Here is a 23,552-nt window from a genome sequence, read left to right on the forward strand (position 1 = left end):
ACAGCATGCCTATAACTGAAAACGCATGTTTTATAATACTTTCTGTATAAGTGTTCCATCTATACGTACTTTCCGTATGAAACAATATAGGCGGTCAGGATCTCATATACAAATGGACGTATATAACATATAGTTGACGAAAGTAAGATAAGTATATGCATGTGAGACTGTATTACTTACGGGAAACTGTAAGATATCAGACATCCTGCAATAGCATGATGTAACATCTAAGGGCAGTGCCTATGTAGCATACGGATAACGTATGTTCCATTCTAATTTCTGTAGTAAACAAGAGGATACCGTATATTTGTACAATATACCGCTGTCCGGAGAACGGATTTTTCTCTGTGTATGTGTGTTATCTTCGAAACATTTTAATTAAACGGAATTTAAAATTTAAGAACTAATGATAACTTTAGGCTATTACTGTCAGAATGAAGAACTCCAGGAGCGTTTATTTTAGCATCAGTTTCTCCTTAATGAGTAGCATGGAGCTTCTTCGTGGTTAAGCGGTTAGCGTATGCGCCTTTGGTGTGGGAGACCTGGGTTCGATTCCCGGCGGGAGGTCGAATTCCACATTAATTAATAGGTCCACGTCTTATATAGTCTCGCTGCTGAAATGGACATTAAACTAGAAAAAAACTCAGCTTAATAACTGGCGTGATTTTTGCAAAGCATCAATGTTTATATTGACAAAGAAATTCGTTTTCCTTCAATTTCTGGAAAATTACGGATGAGTGTTCAGCACGATATGCTCTATAAATAGATGATATCATCATAGAAAATTTACAAATCCATGCGTAATCTAGATCTTCATGAGAATCGATAAGTGTGCAAGGAGACATCAATTGCACACTATTAGAGGTCTGCACGGGCCGGAATTTTTTCCCGAGCCCGTCCCGTCCCGTGAATTTATAATGTGAGACCCGACCCGAGTCAGAAATATATATTTTAGCATTTAGGCTCGACGCAGGCCCGTATCCAGGGGAGTTAGGGGGACCGGCCCCCCTAAAATTTTCACGGTAGGTTTGCTAATGAACTATAATATGGTGATGAGGTATAATATGGTAGTATCACCCCCCTAACTTTAGCCCCCCCTACATTTTTGGGCTGGCTACCGGCCTGGGCCCCAGCCCGGCCCGAACTCGTGTGACAATCAAATTAGCCCGAAATAAGCCCGAATTGCAGAAACTTAAAAATTAACGCAAAAAATGTGTTTTTATTTACAGCACTTAGAAGTTTAATTTTGCACTTGTGCTTTAAAAGTTCTCCAGAAAGAACGGTCTATAGAAAGAACGGTAATGTATCGTTGTACAGTATATTTACAAAGTTAGGCCCGAAAAGGCCTGAAAAATATTGTTGTATATTTAAAAATTTACGGCCCGAGCCCAGCCCGGGCCCGAAGTGATATACGTTTTGTAGACCCGAGTCCGGCAAGCGGGCCGGGTCAGGCTTAAGCCCGAGGGCTCGGCCCGAACCTCTGCAGACCTCAACACACTATATATATCTTCCTAAATGAGAAAGGGCTACGTAGTAGGTATTCTGACTCCACTTGTCCCGTTCTCTTTGTCACCTTTTAAATCCTAATGTTAGAACAACAATTCTTCTATCTAGAAAACAATAAAAATAACTATTCTTTGCAGGAGTTACCAAGGGAGAACTACATATCTCCTCCGCTTCGTGATAGTGCAGAAGTGACCTCGAGCACTGTCATATGAAACAAGATTTGTTCCATGTCACAAACGACGTAGAGGCATCATTGTTCACATGAAGATCCATTAATGTAGTAACTGTCACGAGTACAGTGAATTCCCAACACATACAATGTTAATGTATATAATTACATACATGCATACAATCGGAGCTTCGTGAAATAATAACATATTTTTACCTGATCTTCGTTGAGATTTTACCCTAGGCCATCATCCTCTGAATGCATCACAGACGAATATGGATATCGCCCTGCTTAAGGACGAAACTTTAGCTAAGGACCGTGATATCAGGGCTTAGGCAAACTAAATAGCAACCCAGGGATCCAAAATCGAAGGGGCTCCTGGTTAAGGGATGAAATAGGGTACAGAACACGGTAAACAGTATTGTCTGTCGTGGACTATCGTGGAGGTCACCCATTCTTCTGCAAAGAAGAAAGTTCGTCACGTGGCAATGTAATCTTGTACTAATAAATATAAGATTTATAATATGCGATAAAAAGCGTAAAGTTGGTACTTCTCTATTTCATTTCTATTTTCTATTTTCGTCTGCTTGTCTATTTTCGAAAGTCAAAAATGCGTTCAATAAATAAATAAATATTAAGTTCTTCAGTTCGATTACTAAAAATGGACCCCCATCCCTGATAACTGCCTAAGGTTCTTATATATCTAAATCCGGGAAACTATTGAGCATAATCTTCGTAAATGTATTAATTTCCGTAAAGGATACCTGTGCCGTGGAGTCCCGGTAATCCGAACAGGTCAGGAAAAAATGTATTTTATTTATTTATTTTGTGGCGAAAATACGCAGTTTTCGGAAATTAATAAGTAAAAGGATGAAAATGGTGTATGTTTTCGTAGGAAACAAAGTAAACTTTCGTTAAATACAGTTTAAAATACATAAAGGTAATAATACAACTAACCGAAAGATTTGTAACTGCTGTACTGTACGTGGAAAAATAAAGGCATCAAGTTTTTCCAACATTTTAAACATTTTTCCAGTACAGTACAAACGCTGTAGTCACAAAACATGTTCTGGAATAAGAAACTATTTATTACAACACAATAGACCCGTTCACCTCCTTCAAACCGCGACTTTAGTGTTATTCTGGTTAATCCGAGTCATGGTTATGCTCCTGTCTTCTTGTTAAAATAATATAATTAATCAAAGAATAAGTCAACATTCACTAAATATGAGTAACAGAATAGAACATTCCTGTTGGTTGTCAGTTGATGTCTACTATAACTTTTATTTTCTTAAATATTGTATGAATGATGTTGAGTTTTGGAGCAAACACAGGATCATTTGGAGTTTTGAACAATTTTGTGGGAGACAAATTATGTAAATCCGGGACTGGCCCGACTAAACCACGATGCCTTTGATCCCTAGTGAATACAAGTTTGTTCTTTTAGAGTTTATCCACAGCGAGAATACTTGGTTGGACAATATTTATTCATAAAAATAATTCAATACGGAATAATGCTCTTAATTTCTTCTATCTTAGTGAGAATGAGTAAAAGTTGTATTCCGGGTGGGAGAATGTACTTCCTGCCATAAATCTCCTGGCTGCTATTAAAATTAGTTCATATTTTCAGTGAAATATCTAAAATTGAGACCTACTTTTGAATATGTATAGTGGGTGTGTAGTACATAATTCAGTCAGGATATTCACCGTATTCATGTCAAGTTTGAATGAAGATAACAGTGATATGAGTGAGTGACCCAGTTATGTACACAAAAGCAAAACTGAATCCAGACATAAACGAAAGCAGATTATGATGCAATTATGTTTGATGAACAATTTTTGTTGCTGTTATGAAGTAGAAAGAGTGAAAAAAAATCGACGTGTGTTTCCGTGACGATGGAAACTGTGATGTCAGGAGTAAACACGGAGCTTTCATGATGTACAACCATCCAACGTATCTCGTAGGCTTCCTGCTCTTCAAGGGCAGAAAATCTTCGGCTTCAGTTCAGCTGTGATAGTGGTGGCGACGGACGGTTAAAAAATATATCGCCATGAAGTTCTTGGCGACTAACATAATCTTCGCAGGTAAGACAATTTACACAATTTTCTTTAAATAGATTCTTTAGTATAGAGATATTTAAATAAGAAACTGGCGCTGGAATTAATAAACTTAAATGTACTTTTCAACTTACAAAGACCAAAACAACTCAATGACATAAGGCATTTGATGTGACCATTTTATGCAGTACCGAGCAATGAGGGAGGGGGCGGGAATAACGGCCCCGGGCAACGAACTAAGGGGGCGAAAAATTCGGGAGAAAAAGGAAGAAAAGAGAGGAAAAATTACTTGGAATATATGTATGGGGGCGCCGTCGTATACTCTCGTCCCGGGCGCTGATTTTTCACGGAAGGCACTGATTTTCTGTGAGTTTATCTACGGAAAGCAAGTGTGTTTTTAGGTATTTTATGCCCCTGTTCCAAGAAAATTTTCTCAGGTAAATGCAACACAGTACTACCAATAAAGCACTTCCCGCTGGTCTTGTGGTTAGCGCGTGTGCCTTTGGAGTACATGGTCCCGGATTCTACTCCCATCGGGAGAGAAATAAATTTAATTTCACAGTCATTCAGTTTCATTAATCCTCCGTCTGCTTAAGCCTAAAGAGCATAAACGTGGGACGTTAAACAAGAGATTAGTTTTTATTTTCAGTATTGTCAAGAAGTTTCCGTGTAAAGTTAATCATTTAAACAATATCTGCAGTTTCACTACGAAAGTTATAGTCTTGCTTTGTTACTAAACAAACACCATCAAATCACGTTTTAATATGCCACCCTTGGAAATTTACCGCCTTGAGCTCGTGCGTAAAGAAGGCCCTAATGGCAAATATATAGACATTCTTTGGATCAGCTTGTACTTGAAAGCTGTGATAGGGCATTCACCTCTGGTTCGATGCCAGGGAATGAGTTGAGGTTTTCAAATGCACAACATTGTGTGAAATTTTGAGGAAAGATTCTCTTATTTTGTTCCATTACCATTACCTTGTGTCAATTGTCCATTTCCTTTACCCTCTAGAACACAATCAACGGACATTAAGACAAAAATACTTCATTTTACTATTGTTAGTACGGTCTTGTTAATACGGTCTAATCCACTTCTACGTTATACATTAAAAAGATTTCGAAGATTAAAGAAATACAGTTGATTAAAATTAATATATGATACAGATAAAAGTTTTTTAACACATGCAAAAATATTTTTACATTGAAAACATGGAATGTTAAAGCAAATAATATTTTATTTCAAGTTTCACTAATAAAATACACATATAAAATACACACAAAACAGACTTTTGCGTTAGAGATATACTTTTATAGTTGATTATAATTAATTTATGAGACACTAAAACGTTCTTAAGACACGTAAAAATGCATCAAAAACTACAAACAGGCGCACCATACAAATAAAACTTTGCAAGGTAACAAGATTTCATATTTCTCCTGATTGTCTCTTCTTGTACAAGAAAGACCTAGGTAATCAAGGAGCCCAATCTTAAAGAGTAAATGCACTCACTCATTTAGTGATTCATTCATCATTAACTCTTCGATACTATTGAGCATTGAAACTTGAAATTTTCTATAAATATTGTGCTTACACTCTAGGCTGAAGACAAGATGGGAGTCTCCGAAATACGATCGGAAACGGCGAAGGGGGCTTGAAAGTTTATTTTTGCTGTTCTTAAGATCTTCGAGAATATTATCTTAAAAGGTTGGAATCTTTTATAAATTTTCCCGATGCACTTTAGCAGACGGTAAGATAGTTTGGTAAAATGTGATCCCTAAAGAAGGTAGGGAGGTGATAGTTTACGTTACTTCAGTGATACAAAAACTTCCATCAACAAACCAGAATTTTTATCTTTAAAATCCTTTCCGTAAACCTTATTCTTCTCGCGTGAATAACGGGCATTGTGTTGATATATAGTAATTTTCCTTCTACTATGTACATGGAGACAATCAATAGTTTTAAAGTGAACTATATGATCTAAAGTGGTGTTGCTGCTTAATATTTATTATCTATATTGATGTTCAGTTAGTTGTCTCTACCAATCACTTAAAACCCGTTTTCCATTGTATGTGTAAAATATTCTTCAGTCCTATTTACGTATGGATTGGAATTGATCCCTCCAAGGAGACAGAAACTTATAAATTAATCAGTCATCAAAATAATCATTGTAGTTTAATAAATGATGATAATTGCCGTAGTTTATTTGTTGAACAAATACCAATTATATTGGAATAGTTAACTCTGAATAACAACGACAATGAAGAGAGAATTAGGTAATGGAAGCTGCCCAGGGGTTATGTTTAAAAATACCATCCCGGTATTTGGTTAGTGAAGTTCAGTAAAGAGCTTCGGAAAACCTCAGGGTAATAACTACAGGTTTCGAACCCAGAACTTCTCGATTTTGAGGCAAGAAAACTATTTACTTATAAGTAGCATAAGCAAACCTGTTAGGAGGATGAATATCGTCGTCACAAGACAAGCAACAATAGACACAATCTCTCTCTTTTTAAAGAAAAAAAAAATTTTACACACACAAATAATTAATGTTCAGCAACAGAATAAAAACTACAGTTTTATTATTGGCAACGAACGAAACTTTTTAGCTCCATAAAAATTCGTTTTCTCTAATTTTCCCGAAAACTACTCTTAGCATTTACTCCCAATTGTTCACCTGGATATCATCGGTTTAATATGCTTTAACGACGACGTGGACTGTCAGTGTCCGAGTGAAAAGATTGATTGGAGATGCCTCAGGATCAGTTTTATCTCAATAAATGATGTGGTTATTGTATAGCAGTGATTTTCAGCTTTACAGCAAAAGTTCTTTTTGTCGATTTTGTCAAAACCTACGCATGAGGATTTACGTTCATATGTATTATTTTGTTCAACTCAGTCAGATATATCGATTGATAGATATCTTATCTTTCAGCTTTTGCTGCTATACCCTAATGATATTCTAAAAGATATACATTAATTTTGTTCCTCCGCTCGTGTGATTACATTGCATTTCCGAATAAATTGTGCAGTCATTTCTTCTGAACCAGTTCCATTTAAACATTGCCCTGAAGCCTGTATTCAATGACAACACAACACTTGATCTACTCTGATGTAGGCTGTATACGTTTATTATAACCAGACGCGCAACCAGAAATTTTTGTTGGAGGGGTTCCCAAAATTTGGAGGAGAAGACACATCTATGTAGTACTGAACCAGTGTTAATGTGCAGCTGAAAAGACGGTAAGTAATTGTTAAGTACTGCCACTCGTATTCTCAAAACATGTGACAAATCTAAATTGTTTTTATGAGAAACGAAAGACTACAGATCAAGTCTAAGATCAAATCTTTATGTTACACAAATCATTTCTCTACTAAAGAGATATGGGTTTATTAACGAAGTGTACAAAGTTATGTTGGATTACGAAGTCCTACGAGTGAGTCAGGATCCCCCCACGTCGATACGCCCCTGATTATGACAGAAATATATTTTTGAGAACTAAATACGATGCCAAACTGGGAATGTTTATTACACTGTCTTTTTCCTACATGTTAAACACAGCATCCTAAAAATATAGCCTTCATGTGTCTAACAAACGAAACGTTATTGTTTACTTGTGATTTGGATCAACTAACAAGTATAGCGTAAAAACGTTTTGAGTAATTTTATCCAAAACTATTAACTAACTAACTAACTCTATGGCCTATAAAACCCGGAGATTCAATGCCGCGTTCACAAAAGCTCTCCACTGACTTCTATAATTAGCTAATTGGATCTAGTTTGTACTTTGTATTCCTAACTCTGCGAGATCCATCTTAATATTGTTCTCCCATCTGCGCCTAGGTCTTCCTGAGTATACGAGTATACGGTCGTTTTCCGATTGGTATTCCAGTCAAGATTTTGAAAGCGTTTCTAATTTCTTCCATTCTAGCTACATGACCTGCCCACCTAAGCCTCCTAGACTTGATGACCCTAACAATGTTGGGTAAACCGTATAAATTATGTAGTTCCGCGTTATGAAGTTCCCGCCATTCCCCATTTCCATTCCTATTGGGTCCGAATATTTGTCTCAGGATATTGTTCCAAAATACTTTCAGTATATGTTCTTCCGTCAGAGTAAGCGACCATGTTTCGCAACCATACAGAACAACAGGCATGATTATAGTTTTATATATTGTAAACTTCAAATTTCTAGACAGAATTCGCGACGACAAGAGATTTTGAACCGAATAGTAACACGAATTCTCTGCTTTTAGTCGACATTTAATTTCTTCGTGAATATGATTTTCCTCTGTTAATATTGATCCTAGATATTTGAAACTATCCACTTTATCAAAAATTTTATTATATATTTTAACGAATCCATAATTTGCCGTATTACGATCCCGACGCACTTCCATGTATTTAGTTTTCTCTGGATTTACTTCTAAACCCATGTCCCTGCAAGCGTTTAATAAGATCTCTGCATTTCTTTCTATTGTTCTCCTATCATCCCCTATTAAATTTATATAATCAGCATATGCCGTTTCCTGGTGAATACCGTTCAAGTCTAGGTTCTATTTGCTATCTTTGATCTTCCTTATAGCGTATTCCAGAACAAAGTTGAATAACAATGGCGACAACGCATCGCCTTGTTTCAGGCCATTTTCGACGTGAAAGCTCGTGGATAAAAATGTTCCTACCCGGACTTTACTTTGAGATTCATTTAAACATATCTTAATTAATCTAATTAGTTTTCTCTGTATTCCAAATTCTGTAAGAACGTTGTATAATGTTTCTCTCCTAACCGTGTCGTAAGCCTTTCTAAAATCGATAAATAGTTGATGTACCGGAGTATTGTATTCCCACTTTTTCGAGTATTTGGCGAATGGTAAATATTTGGTCGATAGTTGATCGATTTCGTCTAAATCTTCACTGATAATCTCCAATAATTTCATCTGCGTATGGGGTCAGTCTTGCTAATAGAATATTTGAAAGGATTTTGTAGGATGTTAACAGAAGAGAAATGCCTCGATAATTATTACAGTCAGTTTTGTCGCCTTTCTTGTGAATTGGAACAATGATTGATTCTTTCCACTCTTGTAGCAATTCTTCCTTGTTCGAGAGAAGGAGAATGACTTTGTGTATGTTATTCCACAATTTTTCGCCTCCAGCTAAAATTAACTCAGCCGGAATTTCGTCTACATCCGGAGATTTGTATTTGTTTATAGCTGTTTCTATTTCTATTCGTTGGGTTCTGGAATATACGGTTCTGCGGTGTGTATTTCCTTTTCTCCACACACATTAGTACAAAATAATAATAATAATAATAATAATAATAATAATAATAATAATAATAATAATTAATAAATAAAAAGTAATTTCTTTCCCATATTCTACTATAATTTCATTGATTCTACGAGTCTAAAAAAAAAAAGCTTTCTAAAATATTATCAGCGTTTAAAAAAAAATAAATAAGAAAGAAGAGACACACACAAATCGACATATTTCACTGAGATGAATAAAATGATATGCATCAATCTAAAATCTTATGCGTAATTTTCGACAAAACAAAAAAATTCAAAACCTAAGAATTTATGCTTTAAACCTACATTACAAAAATCATGTCATTAATTGAAGTGAAACTGACCGTTATCAAGTTCTTTATGATAACAATAGTAAAATGATTGTACTTAATACGATTAATGTAGTATAGCCTAAAATTTCCATTAACTCTTAAAGTTTCTTCTCTGTTTAATTAAAATATTGTCCAAATAGAAGACATTTGTCAGTCGGTAAGTCACATCGAACTGATCATAACAACATACTTGAGGACTAAATTTAATGTGTAGCTTTCCAGGAAGTCGAAGAAAATGAATTTTCTGGTGTTAAAATGTACAGTATGTGGCTTGTTGTCAATAATATGTCAGTTTAAATTTTGCACAAATAAATTATTTACTTATGTAGTGTGTATATAGCAAAATACACGGTTCAGTAGTGAATTGTTGTTGGTATTTTCTAACGGTGACCACAGATTACTCGTACCTCGATTGAATGTTGATCCAATAGATACACACAGGCGCTACTTACTAAGCTGTAGAAGATATTTGGAATGTTTTAATGATTTTACATAAGAGTTTGGAAGTCATTAATAAAACTATGTCCAAATGCAGCAAAATAAGAAGTTTGCTATATATACACAGTGTTTCAAAACAACACCGACAACATTTGGGAGGTGATTCCTGACACTAAGATAAGACAAAAAGTATAGACCAACCTGGATACACAAATGCTTCCTTTCGGAGTTATATTCTGCCGAAAACATGAAAAAATGAACTTTAAAGGTCCATAGCTCCAATACTATGGAACCTACCGTAGTCGGGTCAAGATTTTATTTAGGAACTAGTATGTGCCCTATCCAAATATCCATGTTTCAGAATCCTGCGGTACTTCCGCAACAATTTTTACAGAAGTAGTTGGTGTGTACTTCAAATTATACGTCCATAGCCAAACTGTCTTTATAAAAAATGTTGCTTTAGTACCTTAGGATTCTGAAACATGAATTTTTAAGCAGCGGACATATTATTTCCTAACTGAACTGTTGACCAGAGTACGGTAGGTTTCATAGTTTTGGAGCTATAGACCTTTAAATTTCATTTTTTTCATGTTCCCGGCAGCATATTATTGCGAAAGGAAGCATTTGTGCAGCCAAGTTGGTCTATACTTTTCATATTATCTTGGTGTCAGGAATCACCTCCCAAACGTTGTCGATGTTGTTTGAAACACCCTGTATATATATTAGAGAGAGAGAGAGAGAGAGAGAGAGAGAGAGAGAGAGAGAGAGAGAGAATCATCTGAATTTATATCGTATAGAAACGCAAAGTATTGCTATTACTCCTGTCCGTTTGTAAATAAACCCAAGTGTATGTATAGATCGTATATCAGCTCGCGACATCATACCTCAGACTTCTAAAGATTTAGCAGATACAGAAATTGTGAATGTTTTCGGAAGCTGACGCTGGAAAGTGAATCATAGAGGATAAATTTCAACGGTAGTCGGAGTCCAACAAACCACACTGTGTACTTCCAGGATTAACAAGTACTGTACATGAGTACTGGTTTTCAAATGCACCATAAATATAGTCCTATACTAGGGTAACCAGGCATCCCATTTGTAACGGGATTGTCACTTTCTTCAAGAAGTCGTATGATATCCGAAAAAAAATTCTAACGGAGCACAAAATGTCTTTAATAAAATAGCGTCCTCTAATTTCTTCCGTAGACTTCTACAGTGGTTGGAAGGAAAGATCAACCCTTTTTCAAAGAATTCAGTCATCACAAAAATATGACATTTAAGAAACAGTCGAAACCCCTAATTCCAGTTCCTATTAAACGTTAAAAGGTAATCTAAAAATTACAATTGGAATAAAGTTAAATAAAAAAAGGCTGGCTATTTTAAAGAGCTAGAAGCTTCTCTCTCATGCCATTAATAACAATATAACAATGATTATGCCTCGGTGGATGCTAGTTTTCAGTTTTTTATTTTCTAAATCTGAGGTTACCCCATCCTACACAGATGCACTTTTGAATAAGCATGCCATTCACATATTTTACCCCTATGCTTTAATTTGTGTGAAATAGATCTGATTCTCTAAGGTATCTAATTTTTTCAATCAACACCCATTGCTAGCCCTACATGTTATTTTTCCGCGTGCCTATCGATGTAAACAATGATGCATGAGGATCAATTTTTCATAATTTGTGGATGTACACTCATGTCCAAAATGACTGTCGCATATCTATAACTGTCTTCTTGCAAGAACTTAATTTGATAATGATTTTGCAGGGTACTTTTAATACTGATATTATGTGTATAATCGGGAAATGTATATTTGTGGTAAGTTTCATAGAAAAAGAATTATATATACGAAAATTAGAATGAGTAAAACAAAATATTGCTAAATGAACAAGAAAGATTTATTTTCGTTTTATTGTTCTTATTTACTGCTCTTTTGACACGAAATTTGCCACATACACTTCTTTGCTGATTATACACATACTAACATTATAAGAAATACCGCCGAATTCGTTATCAAATTGTATTCCTACAACATATTTATAAACATGTGACAATAATTTTGGACATAAGTGTACCATGACCAATATTAAGTGGTAGAGCGTTGGCTTCGCGTTCGGAAGGTTGTGGGTTCGATCTCCGCTGCCGACCATCCTGACTGACGTTCTACAGGGTTTTCCTCAGTCCTACCAGGCAAATGCCGGGATGGTACCTACTAAACAGGCCCTGGCCGATATCTTCCCAAATCCTTTCCATTGTTATTATTGTTGTTAGATATCCAGTGTAAAATGGCTTCTGAGCTCTATCTAGTGATTGTTAAATAAATAAATAAATATTGATGTCTCTAATTACTCCTTGTTGTTTCAATGTTCTAAGTATCCATACTCTTCATACTCCATGTGCAACATATAAAGTATATATGTTTACCTGTGAGCCTGTATAAGTATATGTCAGAATATACAATGAAAACTCTATTAACAGACACCTCTATAATAGGGTCGTATTTGTTTTTCTTTTCGTGGCAGAAGAGGGACAGAAGCCTCTCTCCCCAACGCGTAATAAAGTCTTCGGTACAAACAAACTCAAACATGTTTAGAACAGAAAAAAAAAAAAAAAACCTTTCCGGACCGTGATGCAGTTCAATATAGACAGAGAATCCCTTGCCAACAAATTGTCTTAAGTCATAAATTAAAGATTAGTGAACCATCACACACAAGAGTTGCAACATGAACTTGAAATTCTTCTTTTTTTCTCTGTGCACAACAAATTTTCATTATTTAATAATAATAATAATAATAATAATAATAATAATAATAATAATAATAATAATAATAATAATAATAATAATAATAATAATAATAATAATAATAATAATAATAATGTATTACTTTTACTTTTAGTACATTCAGTTTGTGCATTAAGAGATTTTCATAGGAGAATGTCATATTTAGAAAAATATTACTTCATAAGTAAAAGATAATATAAACATATTATCCAGTGATACTTCTGTTCCCTTACACAGAAGAAGATAGCTCCCTCATCCTCTTAGTAATTCGAACCATGACAACATCAACCGAAGCTTGCATTTGTAACCAATGTATTTACTATATACTGCAAATTTCTCGTTTCGTGCGTAACATTACTTGAAATTGATTTGTGTTTGGAAATGAAATTTCTAGCTTCACGAGAGAGCGCTAGGGAGCGGAGAGCGCTTATCCCTGGTGTGTGGGGTCGGTAATTCGATCCCCGGCTATATAAGTTTATGGTGGATTACATTGTGTCTTTGGGTTTTCTCCCACATTTTCATTCTATCAATTCTTTCATTATGATTCACTTGGCTTAATTATCATCCGACTCCATTAGCCTAAAAGGGGGTAATAGTGGGACGTTACACTGAAGTTTTCATTTCATTTTTTCTAGCTTTACGTTCGATGGTTATGCCATTGAGACTAAGGCAGACGGATGATTAATGACAGTGAATTATTTATAAAAATCGAGATTGGTGGAATGAACATGTGGGAGGAAGTGGGAGAATATCGAGAAAAATCACGAACATGATGTCCACAACAATCTTTTAGAAAATTATAATAACAGATAAAAATGCTAGAATTGCAAGTCGTAATACGAAACAGGAATAATTTCAAAGAACGTAAAAACACTTGCTTCACCGTAACTTACAAGGCCTGGAGTTGAACCAGAGACACAAGATAAGTTCTTTCTGAATTTTAGTTTACTTTATTCACACATGGTATTCACTGAGTAAACTTTGCAGAAAAATATGTTTTGTTAGTACTAAATAAAGAGAAAAAATTATTTTCTACAAAAGTGGACAACATTTGAAAGCGTAAAGAGCATTTTAAAGCCGCGTCTCAGTATGTCTGCATATTTCCATATGACTCATTGCAAGAGATAGGAATCGAAATGTCCGGAAACATTATTACATCAGACAATACGAGGCGAATACATGTGTGACAGGGTGTGAAGTTGAAAACTCTCCCTGTCGACTGACTAAATGTGTATGTGTTCATTGTTTACACTAGAAACAATGTTAGGAAATACGCCTAACACTTTACAAATGACAGGAATAGTTCTACAACCTGAAATTTCGCTTTCTCGCACCAAAAGTACGAATAAATGAGATTTTCTCTCTTGTCATACTATTTCTCAACTACTTTCAACCATTACGACTGAGATAGGTCAGCAATCACAATGAACGACTTATAGGCTGGCACATGCTTCTAAATTTTCCGGTTTTCATGAAATAATGCCGAATAATAGTGTAAGAGCATTGATGTTCCTCCTAAATTGCAGAAATGAAATTTAAAAATACCTTTGTCCATTATAGATTATAGTGTATGTTGGGTAGCATACAATTTTCAGTCACTTGCTCTTTTCAATCTCATAACTCCCAAACTTTTAATTCTTTCTTACAGGGTTATGTTGGTTGGCAAACAGTTGACAAGACGGCCAATTACAAATCCTACCTTGCCAGTTGTCTAGTTCAGTGGTTCTCAACCTTTTTCACTAACGACACATTTTACTACCTAGGTATACACTAACGACACATTTTACTACCTAGGTATACACTAACGATACATTTTACTACCTAAGTATACACTAACGACACAATTTACTACCTAGGTATACACTAACGACACATTTTACTACCTAGGTATACACTAACGACACAATTTACTACCTAGGTATACACTAACGACACATTTTACTACCTAGGTATACACTAACGATACATTTTACTACCTAGGTATACACTAACGTCACATTTTACTACCTAGGTATACACTAACGACACATTTTACTACCTAGGTATACACTAACGACACAATTTACTACCTAGGTATACACTAACGTCACATTTTACTATCTAGGTATACACTAACGGCACATTTTACTACCTAGGTATACACTAACGACACAATTTACTACCTAGGTATACACTAACGACACATTTTACTACCTAGGTATATACTAACGACACATTTTACTACCTAGGTATACACTAACGACACATCTTATTACCTAGGTATACACTAACGACACATTTTACTACCTAGGTATACACTAACGACACATTTTACTACCTAGGTATACACTAACGACACATTTTACTACCTAGGTATATACCTACAACACACTCGTTTGATATATTAAAATTTTATAAATTTTACGCCAGTGGAATACGCAAGTTTTATCAAGCAAGTGTCAAGCATTCAACTTCATTTTCTTTCAAGACATACACGATTTATCTATATCTTAATATAGTAAAAGTTTCTTTTCTTATAGTATCTTGCTCAAGAGGATTAAAATCCCGAAACCCTCGTTGTGATGTACGCTACTGATAGTAAGTAAAACTATAAGTTTGTAAAAAGCAGTGACTGTAGTACTGAGCACTCTTACTGCCGTTGGAGGCGCTGGCTGTTCCAGCTTGTCTCTAAATTGATTCTGACTTATTGGCTCATTAAATTCCAAAGTTTCACGACACACTTTATGGGACTGCGCAAAACGTCAGTGTCATGCGACACAACGGTTGAGAACCACTGGCCTAGTCTACCGTTTTTCGCTATTGGGACGATTGTCTATGCTGCTAAGATTTGTTCCTAAAGTTTCCTGAGTGTTAGGATCTGAACTAAAGTATTTTTTGAGGGGATAGGTTATTGAAAAAAATGAAATTAAATCCTTCAGTTTTTACGTTTCACGCTTATGCCGGCTAGGCTAAAAGAGTCCGTGAGATGTGAATGTAATGGTGGAATGAGTAAAGTGGGAGGAAACGGGAAAATCCTGAGAAAACCCATGCACACGGTGTTGGTCCACCACAAAGTCCGCTTGGTGCGAGCTGGGATCGAACCAGGGACACCATGCACCAGAGGTGAATGCTCTACCACTGACCACCGCGGCCCTTTAAATTATTGAAACATGAATGCTCCAAAAGCACAAAATATTTTTTTTTTGAACCGAAAGTTATTAGTAAGGAATTTCATTTACCAAGAACTACTTTTGAATGTTTACTTTGACTGTGCATGTGTCCGTCTGGGAGACACAAAATTTCAAGAACTACTTTGAGGGATCAAAGTCAAATTTTGCCAGAATGTGGAGGGTCAAAAGTAAGAAATCTAGTCCGTTGATGGAGGTGATTCATTCATTTGATATCAAGATATGGATAATAAAAAATAGGTTCTCTATGTAACTACGAGTAATTATGAATACTATCCTTGCTTGGTAGGCTATCCGCAGTGCTGTTGAGATTAGCGGGTTAACATCGTGCTCGAGATGCAAAATACTAACCTCTCCGCGGAATACCACTAAACTGAAACTAAATAACTTCCTACTCGACAAATTAAAAACGTATTCTAAATATTTTCCATTTTCAGATATTTATTCATGTTACTAAAGTTTTTTAGTAGGGAATGGAGACTGAGAGTAATGCAAAAATTCCGACATCAAAGTTCACGTTTTGTGAACTGTGACAAACCAAACTTCTTATCGTGGTCTCCATTGTGACACTGCTACTTGATTTGATCTACTGAAGAAAGATAAGCGCATCACGTTGAAGGCACATTTCCTAGGTATTCCCCAGGAACTTGAAGCGGTCTCCATTTGAACTAGTTTGCCCTAAGTTTCCCAGAAAGATTGGTTAGGTACTTTGTCAGATAATATTACACGTACTGTATTTCATACAATAGCAATATGTACAGAGGTATTAATTAATACTAACTATCTAACTAACTCTATGACCTATGTATCAGAAGGTTCGATGCTGCGTTCACAAAAGTTCTACATTGGTTTCTATCTTTAGCCAAATGGATCCACTTGCTATTTTGTATTCCAACTTCTGCGAGATACATTTTAATATTGTCCGTCCATCTGCTCCTAGCTCTTCCTAATTGTGATTTTCGATTATATTTCCAGTTAAAATTTTAAGTGTTCCTACTTTGTTTCATCCTAGCTACATGACCTGACCGCCTGAACCTCTTAAACTTGATGACGCTAACAGTGTTTGGTAAGCAGTACAAATTATGCAGTTTCTCGTTATGTAGTTTCCATCATTTCTGTCCCTGTTGCATCCGAATATTCGACTCAGGACTTTATTCTCAAATTCTTTCAGTATACGTTCTTCCTATAATCATGCTTATTGTTTTGTATGGTTACGAAACATGGTCACTTACTCTGAGGGAAGAACATAGACTGAAAGTATTTGAGAACAAGATCCTGAGACGAATATTCGGACCCAAGAGGAACGGGAATGGGGAATGGCGGAAACTTCATAACGAGGAACTACATAATTTATACGGTTTACCCAACATTGTTAGGGTCGTCAAGTCTAGGAGGCTGAGGTGGGCAGGTCATGTAGCGAGGATGGAAGAAAGTAGAAACGCTTTCAAAGTCTTGATTGGAAGACCAATCAGAAAACGACCATTAGGAAGACCTAGGCGCAGATGGGAGGACAATATTAAGATGGATTTCGCAGACATTGGAATACAAAGTAGAGACTGGATGCAGTTAGCTAAGGATAGAAGTCAGTGGAGAGCTTTTGTGAACGCGGCATTGAACCTTCGGGTTCCATAGGCCATAGAGTTACTTAGTTAGTTATACGTTCTTCCTTAAAAGTAAGCTATTATGTTTCGCAACCATACAGCACAACAGGCATGATTATCGTTCTATATATTTTAAGCTTCAAATTTCTCAACAGAATTCGCGACAACAAAAGATTTTGAACTGAATATCAACACAAAGTTCCTGCTTTGAGTTGACATTTAATTTCTTCGTGGATCTGTTAAAATTGCTCCTAGATATGTAAAAATATCCACTTTATCCAAAGTATTATTTGATATTTTGACGTATCCATAATTTGCTGTATTACTATCCCGGCAAATTTCCATGTGTTAACTTTTCTCTGTATTTACTTCTAAATTTTTGTCCTTGCAAGCGTTTAATAAAACCTTGCATTTCTTTCTATTGTTCTGTTATCATCTCCTATCAGATTTACATCAGCAGGAGAATAATCTTGTGACCACTATTTAGCTCTACGCTTTGGTTGCTATCTTATATTTTCTTTATTGCGTACTCCAGAACAAAGTTGAATAATAATTGCGAAAACACATCTTGCTCTCGACATGGAAGCTCAGATAGCTTTTCCAACTCACAATCTATATTGGAATTCATTTAAACACATCATAATTAACGTAAATAGCTTTCTCGGTATTCCAAGTTCTGTAATATGTCATACAGTGTTTCCGTCGTAACCGAGTCGTAAGCCTTGTTAAAATTAATTAATGATTGATATGCCTCTGTATTGTATTCCAATTTCTTTCCGAGTATTCGATAGTTGATCGATTTTACCTAAGTTCGCACTGATAATCTCCATGATCTCATTTGGTATGAGATCAATCTTGTTACTAGAATGTTTGAGATGATTTTATAGGATGTTGACAGAAGAGAGATGTCACGATAATTATTACGATCAGTTTTGTTGCCTTTCTTCTGGATTGGAATAATGATTAATTCTTTCCTCTTTTGGTGGTAATTTCTCGTCGTTCCAGATATGGAGAATGAGTTTCTGGTTCCTGTATCCTAACTTCAATTTTGGAACTCTGAAAAGCTACAATACATTTATTGCCTAGTGTAGTCACATTTTTTTTTCAGAGTATAACAAAACTAGGTATGTTTGTCAATAAATCATAACATATGAAAAAAGACCAAACAAATGGATTTACTATTATGTTGATATATCAAACTTTGTTAATAAAAAAACTTTAAACTTGATATTCCAAGTTAAATATTGGAGTACCAATAATGAGGAGATGTACTGCATAGGGAAATATCGAAAATATCTCTAACGTATTCCTCGATCCGTGCCCGCGCTCAAGAAAGCTCTAGATCCGCCCGTGGTGTGGATAAGCTTTTATTTCAGTAGATGATAAAAAATAATGTCTATAGATGCGTATAATATGTGAGTTGCATAATATTACTTTCCGGTTCTCACTGTCTCATTTCTTAAAACTGACTGCTATATCTTATAACTGTCACAAAAGTAAATTTTTATTATATCCCTAGAGCTTCAGACTCCCTCTCCCCCTCCGAAATCGAGACGGCTGGATAAAACAATGGCCTTATGATAGAAACAACTGAGACTAGAAAATAATTAAAGGAAAAGCCACATAGATGAACATTCACTTTATTCAGCAGGAATTTGAGAAGCATTACAGAAGATAAGGCAATAAATAAATAAATAAATAAATAAATAAATAAAAATAAAAAATAAAAAAAACAGTAAAATAAAAGCTTCAGGGAATATAAAATACAAATGGCTAACTTACAAAAGCGTTGGCAATTAATGGCAAGAAAAATGTCAACAATTTTTCAAACGAGTGACTTCTTTCAATCTAGTAACTCTGCCATTATTAATGTGTATACAGCATCTAAATTGGATGAAGGATATGACTTTTACACATTATCTAAAGTTTTTGACCTTGTAGATCATGACATATGTTGTGTAACTAAACTGCCTTCAACTTTTCTGAACAGGTAAAGAAGCTTATAGCATAGCATTTACGTAATCATAAATATAAAAATTCCAGAAAAGAAAATGTCGCGCTTTTAGGAGTTCCTCAGGGTTCTAAACTCTGTCCGTTATTTCCGATAACAGCGAAGAATGCAACTAGAATCTATTTTCTAACTTCCAATTCTTTGTAGATTATTTTAAGATATAGACCAATGATGGCTAATTTGTAATGGACTACAGACCAGGACAAATTACAGACCGTGGTTGGGAACCATTTAGCATTTACCCACTTCTGACCAGTGTTCATAGGTTTCCTTGAGGAAACTTCCCCAGGCTGACAAAATGTTCTCTTCTCTTATCAAATTTTCCTAAGTTTCTTGAGTGTCAAATTCCTATGACAGAAATTATGTGATAAGATTAATTAACCTAATTAAAGGAAATATAAACCACATTTATTTTCTGTTTTTTTTCTTTTTACTTTTCCTTAACTTTATTTTACATAAGAAAAAGAGAAATACAAACAAGTACACCCAGACAACAGTAGGTGCAAATCAAGCCCACAACTAGAGGGAGAATAGGGGGCCTACCCCCTAAACTTTTCGTGGCCCCTGCAGACCTCACTACAAAATGCTATTATTAATAGAAAAACACTTTGTAGAAGTTTTAATGACGTGGCCCGCCCTAACATATTGATGGCCACTCTAAACCTCTGAGGCTGGTTGCGGGCCTGGTGCAAGTAATGCTACTTTGAACAAACACACACATACATTGTTATTGTACTGGTTTATTTCTGAAGAACAAAGAAAAATTTAAGCATTTATTATACATTCCTCAATCAGTGAGTGAGAGAATTTTCCCGTTTTTTCAAAAAATCCCTTTTTTCCCTGTTTGCTAAATTTATCTACGAAATTTCCCTAGATTAAGGACAAAAAGGAAAAGGTGTGGTTCACTGAATGTGCTTGAGTTATATATTTTTGAATCTTTATTCTAATTGGCTCATCCTGATTCTTGTTTAATGGGTCTAGGCCAGTTAGGGCTTAAGCTCTATGAAATCTTCATTTTCCTAACGTGTGAATGGAAAACGTGTAGGAATGAGTGGAAATTGTGTATTGGTATACAAGCTTTTCTCTCATATCTATTCTGTCTATCAATACAAAACTTGGTACACATGTCTTATCCGCAATAGTGTTTTCCGAGATACATTTGGATTGTGTGGTTTTACCCGGGACCACTCCAGAGGGGTCCAAAGTTGATGAGAGAGATTTCTGGAGAAAATTTTCCCGACACTCTCCCAACTTTCCCTGTTCAGGCACGTTATGGCCGCCAATACATAGCATCTCTGCAAAGCTTGTTTTATGCTGAAGAAAATGGACTATAAACCATGACTTCCCAATGACCAGAGTTGATCCAATAGCCATTTCACTGCAAGTCTACGATTTTCTTCATGCTAACAGGGTTAATGGGCCCCAGGGACTTACTCCGTTGTCCATGACACCTAATTTTTTTTATGCATGAACATATCTTCATTATGTTTATCGAATGAACTAGGTTTGATTGGGATGTCCGGATGACACTTTCATGTCCGTTTCTTGCCAGATAGCTGTCAGTTGACGGACCGGCATAATTTTATAGAAGGCTTTCTATTTACGTAAAGCATATTTTGAGTGTATAGCACACACAAAAAAGGCTTCCCATTTACACAAAGCATAATTTGTAAGTATAACAGACAAAAAATGGTTTCCCATTTATACAAAGCATATTTTGGAGGTGTAACAGACAAAAAATGGTTTCCATTTATACAAAGCATATTTTGGAAGTGTAACAGACAAAAAAGGGTTTCCATTTATACAAAGCATATTTTGGAGGTGTAACAGACAAAAAAGGGTTTCCATTTATACAAAGCATATTTTGGAAGTGTAACAGACAAAAAAGGGTTTCAGTTTATAAAAAAGCATATTTTGGAAGTGTAACAGACAAAAAAGGGTTTCCATTTATACAAAGCATATTTTGGAGGCGTAACAGACAAAAAAGGGTTTCCATTTATACAAAGCATATTTTGAAAGTGTAACAGACAAAAAATGGTTTCCCATTTATACAAAGCATATTTTGGAGGTGTAACAGACAAAAAAGGGTTTCCATTTATACAAAGCATATTTTGGAAGTGTAACAGACAAAAAAGGGTTTCCATTTATACAAAGCATATTTTGGAAGTATAACAGACAAAAAATGGTTTCCCATTTATACAAAGCATATTTTGGAAGTGTAACAGACAAAAAAGGGTTTCCATTTATACAAAGCATATTTTGGAAGTGTAACAGTCAAAAAAGGGTTTCCATTTATACAAAGCATATTTTGGAAGTGTAACAGACAAAAAATGGTTTCCATTTATACAAAGCATATTTTGGAAGTGTAATAGTCAAAAAAGGGTTTCCATTTATACAAAGCATATTTTGGAAGTGTAACAGACAAAAAAGGGTTTCCATTTGTACAAAGCATATTTTGGAAGTGTAACAGACAGAAAAGGGTTTCCCATTTATACAAAGCATATTTTGGAAGTGTAACAGACAAAAAAGGGTTTCCATTTATACAAAGCATATTTTGGAAGTGTAACAGACAAAAAAGGGTTTCCCATTTATACAAAGCATATTTTGGAAGTGTAACAGTCAAAAAAAGGGTTTCCTTTTATACAAACCATATTTTGGAAGTATAACAGACAAAAAATGGTTTCCCATTTATACAAAGCATATTTTGGAAGTGTAACAGACAAAAAAGGGTTTCCATTTATACAAAGCATATTTTGGAAGTGTAACAGACAAAAAAGGGTTTCCATTTGTACAAAGCATATTTTGAAAGTGTAACAGACAAAAAAGGGTTTCCATTTATAAAAAGCATATTTTGGAAGTGTAACAGACAAAAAAGGCTTCCTATTTATGCAAAGCAAATTTTCCAAGTGTAACAAACAAAAGTTAAGTTTGTTTCACATTCTCCACAAACCTTTGGCTGAAGAGAGAAGACGTAGCAGGCTATAAAGGACTGGAAGTTCATTGAAATATCCCATGTTTGTTTTCGTGCTATTACTTCCAAGAGCTATTATCAGCCTTCTGAAACGTGAAGCTGTTAGAGTTACTCATCCGTCGTTCGTTGAAATCCTTCCGTCGGTCCTCAACATCTTCACAAAGGATAACAAGGTCATGGCACTCAATTAGTGGGAATCAGTTCTCAGCTCGCGTGATGTCAGGTGGCAAACGTTTGGTGCAATCGCATGTTCTACCTGCCTCGGTGAGCATTATATCACTTCGCTCTGCGATTCTGTTTGCTTTTGGAAGCGGTGATTCCTCATGCGGAAACGGAGAAAGAAAGAAAGAAACATTTATAGAAATTATGAAAGGAACACACACACACATACACGTGTCTATGTACGTATGACAGTATTCATTTCTGTGTGAAAATTTGAAGCAGGGAAATGCTTTTCTTTTGGTTACATTTGACAAATTTTGTGACTTTTTTATTTTTTGAAATCAAGGAAAGACCTCAAAGTAAACCTATTTCTCTGTTTTATTAAAATATAGAAAATTATATTTTAAACGTCGAATAATTAGAAATAATATTACGTCGTTCTCTTTTATGAGTATTGTGTCATCTTTAGAAGACATCAAACAGTTAGACTGTGCTAGTTAACAGTTCTTATTTCTCATTTACATTACATAAATAAATAAATAATCTGGAATTGACCTTACAACAAACGTATTATTTCACTCAGCGAGTGGTTTAAATCAGATTTAAATAAATTTTTAGGTTCATAAAATAATTTGATTTTTTTTTAAGATTTCCTCGAAATCTACATGAGGATTTATACTTGCTCATATCATTGTACAACTTTGCGGAAAATTATGCTATAAATCTATATAAATAAAAATGACCATGTTTGTGACTCAATAACTCTTGCACCATCCGACCGATTTCCATAAAATTTTCAACGTAGATGAGGTGTGGGCCTGGAATAGTTTTTGTCATTTCACTTTGAGATGCAACTTAAAATACGGGGAGGGGAGAGATATTTTAAAAAATATCAAAAGTTACTGATATTAGTGCCGAATCCATAGTTTTTGGGGTTGCTAAAAGGAACAGTAACAATTCCGATGTCGTTTAAATCGAAATTGAACTCCGCAACGTGGGAATGGGGTTATATACATATGGCCCAATCTAAATTTATCAAATACTTGACGTACAAGCAAACTGGAATCTATC

The 23,552-nt window shown here is 35.2% G+C and overlaps 1 protein-coding gene across 2 annotated transcripts in view; it reads left to right on the top strand.

Annotated features, from left to right (window-relative positions):
- The first annotated feature begins 3,623 nt into the window (after positions 1–3,623).
- LOC145671801 (serine protease inhibitor dipetalogastin-like) overlaps positions 3,624–23,552 on the top strand; it is a 70,817-nt gene continuing 50,888 nt past the window's right edge. For both annotated transcript variants that reach the window (XM_081741032.1, XM_081741033.1), the window contains exon 1: positions 3,624–3,760. In XM_081741032.1, coding sequence (XP_081597158.1) covers positions 3,727–3,760 — 34 coding nt within the window. In that variant the 5' untranslated portion in view covers positions 3,624–3,726. The remainder of the gene's footprint in view (positions 3,761–23,552) is intronic.

This window comes from Thermobia domestica, chromosome 15 (genome assembly GCF_964235325.1).
Source record: "Thermobia domestica chromosome 15, izTheDome1.hap1.1, whole genome shotgun sequence".
Lineage (NCBI taxonomy): Eukaryota > Metazoa > Arthropoda > Insecta > Zygentoma > Lepismatidae > Thermobia > Thermobia domestica.